Source organism: Echiichthys vipera, assembly GCF_963691815.1.
Source record: "Echiichthys vipera genome assembly, chromosome: 2".
Lineage (NCBI taxonomy): Eukaryota > Metazoa > Chordata > Actinopteri > Perciformes > Trachinidae > Echiichthys > Echiichthys vipera.
The window spans coordinates 316,781-326,780 of NC_139827.1; the positions used below are offsets into that span (position 1 = coordinate 316,781).

Here is a 10,000-nt window from a genome sequence, read left to right on the forward strand (position 1 = left end):
AGAACCAACAAGAACCGACAAGAACCGACAAGAACCGACAAGAACAGACAAGAACCGACAAGAACAGACAAGAACCAACAAGAACCAACAAGTACAGACAAGAACCAACAAGAACCAACAAGAACCAACAAGTACAGACAAGAACCAACAAGAACCAACAAGTACAGACAAGAACCAACAAGAACCAACAAGTACAGACAAGAACCAACAAGAACAGACGAGAACCAACAAGAACAGACGAGAACCAACAAGTACAGACAAGAACCAACAAGAACCAACAAGTACAGACAAGAACCAACAAGAACCAACAAGAACGGACAAGAACCAACAAGAACCAACAAGTACAGACAAGAACCAACAAGAACAGACGAGAACCAACAAGAACAGACGAGAACCAACAAGTACAGACAAGAACCAACAAGAACCAACAAGTACAGACAAGAACCAACAAGAACCAACAAGAACCGACAAGAACCAACAAGAACCAACAAGTACAGACAAGAACCAACAAGTACAGACAAGAACCAACAAGAACCAACAAGAACGGACAAGAACCAACAAGAACAGACAAGAACCAACAAGAACCAACAAGAACCAACAAAAACCAACAAGAACAGACAAGAACCAACAAGTACAGACAAGAACCAACAAGAACCAACAAGTACAGACAAGAACCAACAAGAACCAACAAGTACAGACAAGAACCAACAAGAACCAACAAGAACAGACGAGAACCAACAAGAACAGACAAGAACCAACAAGAACCAAAAAGAACCAACAAGTACAGACAAGAACCAACAAGAACAGACAAGAACAGACAAGAACCGACAAGAACCAACAAAAACCAACAAGAACAGACAAGAACCAACAAGAACAGACAAGAACAGACAAGAACCAACAAGAACTGACAAGAACTGACAACAGACAAGAACCAACAAGAACCGACAAGAACCAACAAGAACCAACAAGTACAGACAAGAACCAACAAGAACAGACAAGAACAGACAAGAACCAACAAGAACCGACAAGAACCAACAAGAACCGACAAGAACCAACAAGAACAGACAAGAACCAACAAGAACAGACAAGAACCAACAAGAACCAACAAGAACCAACAAGAACAGACAAGAACCAACAAGAACAGACAAGAACCAACAAGAACCAACAAGTACAGACAAGAACCAACAAGAACCGACAAGAACCAACAAGAACAGACAAGAACCGACAAGAACCGACAAGAACAGACAAGAACAGACAAGAACCAACAAGAACCAACAAGAACCGACAAGAACCAACAAGAACCAACAAGAACCAACAAGAACCAACAAGAACAGACAAGAACCAACAAGAACCAACAAGAACAGACAAGAACCAACAAGAACAGACAAGAACCAACAAGAACCAACAAGTACAGACAAGAACCAACAAGAACCGACAAGAACCAACAAGAACCAACAAGAACCAACAAGAACAGACAAGAACCAACAAGAACCAGCAAGAACAGACAAGAACCAACAAGAACAGACAAGAACCACCAAGAACCAACAAGAACAGACAAGAACCGACAAGAACCAACAAGAACAGACAAGAACCAACAAGAACCAACAAGAACCAACAAGAACCAGCAAGAACCACCAAGAACCAACAAGAACAGACAAGAACAGACAAGAACCGACAAGAACAGACGAGAACCAACAAGAACAGACAAGAACCAACAAGTACAGACAAGAACCAACAAGAACCAACAAGAACCAACAAGAACCAGCAAGAACCGCCCTGTTCGGTTCTTGCTGGTTCTGCAGCTCCGGAGCAGGGACCAGGTCCTGGACCTGAGACTCACCAGGTAGTTCTCGATCTTGGTCCACAGGACTTTGAACTCCACCAGACCCAGTTTCCCGCTGCCGTCCTTCTGCGGCGGCGTTCAGGAAGTGACATCACAGGCTCTCAAACATCATTAGAACATTAAACATCATAGTTCCTGAAGAGGCGGCGGAAGGATACGTCCAACATGTTCACCATGTTACGACACGTGCTGAGGCTGAACCCATCGGTCCTGATGTCAGAACCTGCAGAGACAAGACCTGCTCACACCTGGACCTGCTCACACCTGGACCTGCTCACACCTGGACCTGCTCACACCTGGACCTGCTCAGACCTGGACCTGCTCACACCTGGACCTGTTCAGACCTGGACCTGCCCACACCTGGACCTGCTCAGACCTGGACCTGCTCAGACCTGGACCTGCTCAGACCTGGACCTATTCAGACCTGGACCTGCTCACACCTGGACCTGTTCACACCTGGACCTGCTCACACCTGGACCTGCTCACACCTGGACCTGCTCACACCTGGACCTGCTCAGACCTGGACCTGCTCACACCTGGACCTGCTCACACCTGGACCTGCTCACACCTGGACCTGCTCACACCTGGACCTGCTCACACCTGGACCTGCTCACACCTGGACCTGATCACACCTGGACCTGCTCACACCTGGACCTGCTCACACCTGGACCTGCTCACACCTGGACCTGTTCAGACCTGGACCTGCTCAGACCTGGACCTGTTCAGACCTGGACCTGTTCACACCTGGACCTGCTCACACCTGGACCTGCTCACACCTGGACCTGCTCACACCTGGACCTGCTCACACCTGGACCTGCTCAGACCTGGACCTGCTCACACCTGGACCTGCTCAGACCTGGACCTGCTCACACCTGGACCTGCTCAGACCTGGACCTGCTCACACCTGGACCTGCTCACACCTGGACCTGCTCACACCTGGACCTGCTCAGACCTGGACCTGCTCACACCTGGACCTGTTCAGACCTGGACCTGCTCACACCTGGACCTGCTCACACCTGGACCTGCTCAGACCTGGACCTGCTCACACCTGGACCTGCTCACACCTGGACCTGCTCAGACCTGGACCTGCTCACACCTGGACCTGCTCACACCTGGTCCCGGGCAGACCTGGTCCCAGGCAGACCTGGTCCCGGGCAGACCTGGTCCCGGGCAGACCTGGACCTGCTCAGACCTGGTCCCGGGCAGACCTGGACCTGGTCCCGGGCAGACCTGGACCTGGTCCCGGGCAGACCTGGACCTGTTGAACTCACGTTTCGTCACCACGTTGTTGAGGATCCTCAGAAGTTCAGAGGCCGAGATTTCAGAGTCCTGCAGAAGAAGATCCACAGTTTCAGTTCAGTATTAAATATTAATTATTAAATATATTAGAGATCAAAGGAACTCACTCGTCCTCAGTATTAAATATTAAATGTTAATTATTAAATATATTAATTATTAATGATGTTAAAGATCAAAGGAACTCACTCGTCCCGACAGTTTCTCGAACAGAACTCTGAAACGTTCGTCGACGTCGTCTTCGTCGATCTGGATCTGAAACATTTATGAGTTTAGTTTCACTGACACATGTGAACCCTCTGAGGACCTGGGTCTGGGTCTGGGTCTGGGTCTGGATCTGGGTCTGGACCTGGGTCTGAGTCTGGGTCTGAGGCTCAGATCTGGGTCTGGGTCTGATCCTCAGATCTGGGTCTGGGTCTGGCTCTGGGTCTGGGTCTGGGTCTGGACCTGGGTCAGGGTCTGGGCTCACCTCCTGCACCCTGGACTCGATGGGGTCGTCGAGTTCTCTGCAGAAACAAACGTTTGTTCAAAGTTAGAAAAACAAAAAAAGGTTCTTAAGGGTTCTGGTTCTTAAGGGTTCTGGTTCTTAAGGGTTCTGGTTTTTAAGGGTTCTGGTGTTTGAGGGTTCTGGTTCTTAAGGGTTCTGGTTTTTGAGGGTTCTGGTTTTTTAAGGGTTCTGGTTCTTAAGGGTTCTGGTTCTTAAGGGTTCTGGTTCTTAAGGGTTCTGGTTTTTAAGGGTTCTGGTTCTTAAGGGTTCTGGTTCTTAAGGGTTCTGGTTTTTAAGGGTTCTGGTTCTTAAGGGTTCTGGTTTTTTAAGGGTTCTGGTTTTTGAGGGTTCAGGTTTTTAAGGGTTCTGGTTTTTAAGGGTTCTGGTTTTTAAGGGTTCTGGTTCTTAAGGGTTCTGGTTCTTAAGGGTTCTGGTTCCTGTGGCGCCGGTGACCGTGAGCTGGTTCTGAACCCGTTCCCCGGAGTGGGACTGGGACTCACTGGACCTCGGCCTGCTTCTCGGAGAAGACCCGGACGCAGAAGTCCCCGTTGTGGTCCGGCTCGAAGGTGGACGGGACGATGAGGTACTCGCCGGGCGGCAGCACGAGGCGGCTGCAGACCTCCCGCAGGTTGATGAAGGTCTCGGAGCGAGCGGCCGAGCTGTGACGCAGGAAGAAGTTCCTGTTCAGGTGGAGGTTCCTCTGACCGCAGCTCTGACGGAGACACGGGGGGGGGGGGGGGTCAGGACTGAACGGGTCCAGCTACAGAACAGAATCTACAACCTCAGGAAGGGACCCGGGTCCAGGAGCGTACCTCCTCAGGGACCTGCAACACAGAGAAGAAGGACCTTTAGTGCCTCAGGCTCCACTCAGAGGAGATCTGGGGTCTCTGACGTTCAGAACCAGGTCCAGGTCAGGACCCAAAGAACCAGGTCCAGGTCAGGACCCAAAGAACCAGGTCCAGGTCAGGACCCACAGAACCAGGTCCAGGTCAGGACCCAAAGAACCAGGTCCAGGTCAGGACCCACAGAACCAGGTCCAGGTCAGGACCCAAAGAACCAGGTCCAGGTCAGGACCCAAAGAACCAGGTCCAGGTCAGGACCTAAAGAACCAGGTCCAGGTCAGGACCCAAAGAACCAGGTCCAGGTCAGGACCCACAGAACCAGGTCCAGGTCAGGACCCAAAGAACCAGGTCCAGGTCAGGACCCACAGAACCAGGTCCAGGTCCAAGCGTGTGAAGTGTGTTTCCTCAGGAGGGGGTCTGGAGTCTCCCTTAGAGAGAGGGGGAGAAGTTCAGCATCCGTGAGGAACTCGGAGTAGAGCCGCTGCTCCTTTGTGTTGAAAGGAGCCAGTTGAGGTGGTTCAGGATCATCTGGTCTGGATGAACCCTGGGCGGCGCCAGCTGGTCCTGGTCCTGGTTCTGGTCCTGGTTCTGGTCCTGGTCCTGGTCCTGGTTCTGGTTCTGGTCCTGGTTCTCCGGTGAGCAGCTGGAACCTTATAGAGACTTTATCTGAACACGCAGAGACGAGGGAACGGTGGCGGTCTCACCTCGTAGATGGCGAACCCCACGGTGTGCATGTCCTCGCCCATCTTCCTCCTGCGGCGGCGGTTCTTCTGGATCAGACCCACCACCAGGCTGCAGCCGCGCTCGCCGGCGTCCAGGTCCTCGTCCTCCTCCTCCAGCTTGATCACAAACTGGGGGTTGGTCCAGAACGTGTCTGCGGTTCGGACACAAAGGGGGTCAGAGCCTGGAGGAGAGTCTACCTGCGTCCTGTCTGAGGGCGCCGCTCACCGGGGAAGTTCCTGCAGCCGCCGGCGGTGGAGCCCCGCCTCCAGCTGCCGTCGAACTTGGACAGAGACCACTTGGAGACGGCGTCGTCGCTCAGGGCGTCGGGCGTCAGGTTGCAGATCTCCAGACGAGAGAAATGCTGCAGGAAGTCACCGAAGGACATCCTGCAAGACAGAGCGCAGGGTTTCACTGCACACGCCGGCCCCGGGGCGCGCCGTCCCCGTGGTTTGGACTCGAACCGTGAACTTTTACCAGAACTCTCCGTCCTCCGAGCGATGACTCAGGCGCTCGCGGTCGTCGTCGCTGATCCGACGCCACTCCATCGAACTGAGGACACGACGAGAGTCCACGTTACACACACACACACACACACACACACACACACACACACACACACACACACACACACACACACACACACACACACACACACACACACACACACACACACACACACACACACACACACACACACACACACACACACACACACACACACACCTGTCGCTCCAGGCCCCGGTCCACTCCACTTGACCCCAGGGGTTCCTGATCCGGATCAGCTGCTGCGTGTCCCCGCGGTGCTCCACCTGCAGCCAATCAGACGCCACGGCTGCTGCTGAGTATGTTTATTATTGTTTATGTTTATTATTATTTATGTTTATTATTGTTTATATTTATTATTGTTTATATTTATTATTATTTATATTTATTATTATTATTTATGTTTATTATTATTATTTATGTTTATTATTATTTATGTTTATTATTATTTATGTTTATTATTATTTATGTTTATTATTATTATGTTTATTATTATTTATGTTTATTATTATTTATGTTTATTATTGTTTATGTTTATTATTGTTTGTTTATTATTGTTTATGTTTATTATTATTGTTTATGTTTATTATTGTTTATATTTATTATTATTTATGTTTATTATTGTTTATGTTTATTATTGTTTGTTTATTATTGTTTATGTTTATTATTATTGTTTATGTTTATTATTGTTTATATTTATTATTATTTATGTTTATTATTGTTTATGTTTATTATTATTGTTTATATTTATTATTGTTTATGTTTATTATTATTTATGTTTATTATTGTTTATATTTATTATTGTTTATGTTTATTATTGTTTATGTTTATTATTGTTTATGTTTTAGATGATGACATCATTTTAATCTGTGCAGGTTTTTAATTGAGTCCCAAACAGAGAAGACGCCTGATTGGACGCCCAGCTGAAGCCCCGCCCCTCTCCAGGTGTTTCTGCTGCATGAAAACAGAGTCGCTAAGACTCATGGGAAATGTAGTTCTTAGTTTCAGGTGTTGTGACAGACAGGGGGCGGGGCTCCGCGAGGGGCGGGGCTTAGCGGGGCTCAGTGGGGGCGGGGCTCAGTTGGGATGTGTCTCGTTGGGGGCGTGTCCTCTCACCTGCGCGGCGCCTGTCACGGAGTAGGCGTGGCCTTTCACCAGCTTCTCTCTGGTGACGGCTTCAGAGTCGGACGAGCTGCTGATCTGAAACAGTTTCAAACAGAACCTTTAATTAGAACCTGACACACTTTAGGGTTCTCCTGTGGTTCCCCTGTGGTTCCCCTGTGGTTCCCTGTGGTTCTCCTGTGGTTCCCCTGTGGTTCCCCTGTGGTTCCCTGTGGTACCCCTGTGGTTCCCTGTGGTTCCCCTGTGGTTCCCTGTGGTTCTCCTGTGGTTCCCCTGTGGTTCCCTGTGGTTCCCTGTGGTACCCCTGTGGTTCCCTGTGGTTCTCCTGTGGTTCCCTGTGGTTCTCCTGTGGTTCCCCTGTGGTTCCCCTGTGGTACCCCTGTGGTTCTCCTGTGGTTCCCCTGTGGTTCTCCTGTGGTTCCCCTGTGGTTCCCCTGTGGTTCCCCTGTGGTTCTCTGTGGTTCCCCTGTGGTTCCCTGTGGTTCTCCTGTGGTTCCCCTGTGGTTCCCCTGTGGTTCTCCTGTGGTTCCCCTGTGGTTCCCCTGTGGTTCCCTCTGGTTCCCCTGTGGTTCCCCTGTGGTTCTCCTGTGGTTCTCCTGTGGTTCCCTGTGGTTCCCCTGTGGTTCCCCTGTGGTTCTCCTGTGGTTCCCCTGTGGTTCTCCTGTGGTTCCCCTGTGGTTCCCCTGTGGTTCTCCTGTGGTTCCCCTGTGGTTCCCCTGTGGTTCTCCTGTGGTTCCCCTGTGGTTCCCCTGTGGTTCCCTGTGGTTCTCCTGTGGTTCTCCTGTGGTTCCCCTGTGGTTCTCCTGTGGTTCCCCTGTGGTTCCCTGTGGTTCCCCTGTGGTACCCCTGTGGTTCCCCTGTGGTTCCCCTGTGGTTCCCCTGTGGTTCCCTGTGGTTCCCCTGTGGTTCCCTGTGGTTCCCCTGTGGTTCCCTGTGGTTCCCCTGTGGTACCCCTGTGGTTCCCTGTGGTACCCCTGTGGTTCCCTGTGGTTCCCCTGTGGTTCCCCTGTGGTACCCCTGTGGTTCCCCTGTGGTTCCCCTGTGGTTCCCTGTGGTTCTCCTGTGTTTCCCCTGTGGTTCCCCTGTGGTTCTCCTGTGGTTCCCCTGTGTTTCCCCTGTGGTTCCCCTGTGGTTCCCTGTGGTTCCCTGTGGTTCCCCTGTGGTTCCCTGTGGTTCCCCTGTGGTTCCCTGTGGTTCCCCTGTGGTTCTCCTGTGGTTCCCTGTGGTTCCCTGTGGTTCCCTGTGGTTCCCTGTGGTTCCCCTGTGGTTCTCCTGTGGTTCCCTGTGGTTCCCCTGTGGTTCCCTGTGGTACCCAGACCTTACATCTATGGAGCAGCCCATCAGAGAACCGCGGTTCTCGGCTTTCTGGATGATGTGGAACAGATGGGGGTCGGGTCTCCTGAGGTCGTGGACCTCGGCGATGCCTCCGGTGAAGTCCTCGAACCCCTCGGTGGTGGATCCTCCGGACAGAGCCTCGTAGCAGCCGTTGACCCTGCAGAGACACGGGTCAGGAGCCGTGAGACCAGGACCTGAAGGTTCTAGAGGGTTCTGAAGAACCACAGAGGGTCAGTGATGCAGAGGCAGCCGCTACAGGAGGAGTGCTGTCGCCATGACGACTAACAATGGTGTTTTAGTCTGAATCACTCCGTGTGGTCCACGCCCACTCTAGGTGTCGTGACACAACCTTTGTTCAAGGCTCAAATGACTTTTAACCGCCGTGTGTGTGTGTGTGTGTGTGTGTGTGTGTGTGTGTGTGTGTGTGTGTGTGTGTGTGTGTGTGTGTGTGTGTGTGTGTGTGTGTGTGTGTGTGTGTGTGTGTGTGTGTGTGTGTGTGTGTGTGTGTGTGTGTGCAGGGCGGGGCTCTGCCTGCGTAAACAAATGTGAAGAATGCAACGATGTGGGAACAGAAATATGACCCAACGCCTGAACCAGAGACACTGTTAAAGTGTCCTCTAGGAGCATAAACGTGTGCTAAAGTGTCCTCTAGGAGCATAAACGTGTGTTAAAGTGTCCTCTAGGAGCATAAACGTGTGCTAAAGTGTCCTCTAGGAGCATAAACGTGTGTTAAAGTGTCCTCTAGGAGCCTAAACATGTGCTAAAGTGTCCTCTAGGAGCATAAACGTGTGTTAAAGTGTCCTCTAGGAGCATAAACGTGTGCTAAAGTGTCCTCTAGGAGCATAAACGTGTGTTAAAGTGTCCTCTAGGAGCATAAACGTGTGCTAAAGTGTCCTCTAGGAGCATAAACGTGTGCTAAAGTGTCCTCTAGGAGCATAAACGTGTGTTAAAGTGTCCTCTAGGAGCATAAACGTGTGCTAAAGTGTCCTCTAGGAGCATAAACGTGTGTTAAAGTGTCCTCTAGGAGCATAAACGTGTGTTAAAGTGTCCTCTAGGAGCCTAAACGTGTGCTAAAGTGTCCTCTAGGAGCATAAACGTGTGCTAAAGTGTCCTCTAGGAGCATAAACGTGTGTTAAAGTGTCCTCTAGGAGCCTAAACGTGTGCTAAAGTGTCCTCTAGGAGCATAAACGTGTGTTAAAGTGTCCTCTAGGAGCATAAACGTGTGTTAAAGTGTCCTCTAGGAGCATAAACGTGTGTTAAAGTGTCCTCTAGGAGCATAAACGTGTGCTAAAGTGTCCTCTAGGAGCATAAACGTGTGTTAAAGTGTCCTCTAGGAGCATAAACGTGTGTTAAAGTGTCCTCTAGGAGCATAAACGTGTGTTAAAGTGTCCTCTAGGAGCATAAACGTGTGTTAAAGTGTCCTCTAGGAGCATAAACGTGTGCTAAAGTGTCCTCTAGGAGCATAAACGTGTGTTAACGTGAACTCTAGGAGCATAAACGTGTGTTAAAGTGTCCTCTAGGAGCATAAACGTGTGTTAAAGTGTCCTCTAGGAGCATAAACGTGTGTTAAAGTGTCCTCTAGGAGCATAAACGTGTGCTAAAGTGTCCTCTAGGAGCATAAACGTGTGCTAAAGTGTCCTCTAGGAGCATAAACGTGTGCTAAAGTGTCCTCTAGGAGCATAAACACTTAACGGTCAGGACTCTTACTTGGCGTAGGCCTTCTCCAGCAGCAGTAACAGTGTAATGGTTGAACACTTAACGGTCAGGACTCTTACTTGGCGTAGGCCTTCTCCAGCAGCAGTAACAGTG

At 50.3% G+C, this 10,000-nt stretch overlaps 1 protein-coding gene across 2 annotated transcripts in view; it reads right to left on the bottom strand.

The window, feature by feature from the left end:
* Positions 1–10,000, bottom strand: part of LOC310955986 (calpain-2 catalytic subunit-like) — a 15,630-nt gene that overhangs the window by 3,382 nt on the left and 2,248 nt on the right. Inside the window, exons 4-16 of one of the 2 annotated variants that reach the window (XM_083926067.1) lie at positions 8,180–8,348; positions 6,851–6,934; positions 5,915–6,000; positions 5,666–5,740; positions 5,417–5,577; positions 5,173–5,342; positions 4,439–4,450; positions 4,127–4,338; positions 3,609–3,645; positions 3,329–3,394; positions 3,115–3,172; positions 2,002–2,066; positions 1,841–1,909 (exon numbers count right to left, since the gene is read on the bottom strand). In XM_083926067.1, coding sequence (XP_083782193.1) covers positions 1,841–1,909; positions 2,002–2,066; positions 3,115–3,172; positions 3,329–3,394; positions 3,609–3,645; positions 4,127–4,338; positions 4,439–4,450; positions 5,173–5,342; positions 5,417–5,577; positions 5,666–5,740; positions 5,915–6,000; positions 6,851–6,934; positions 8,180–8,348 — 1,264 coding nt within the window. Of the gene's footprint in view, positions 1–1,840; positions 1,910–2,001; positions 2,067–3,114; positions 3,173–3,328; positions 3,395–3,608; positions 3,646–4,126; positions 4,339–4,438; positions 4,451–5,158; positions 5,343–5,416; positions 5,578–5,665; positions 5,741–5,914; positions 6,001–6,850; positions 6,935–8,179; positions 8,349–10,000 lie in introns of both variants that reach the window. The other variant, XM_083926068.1, reaches the window with a different exon arrangement.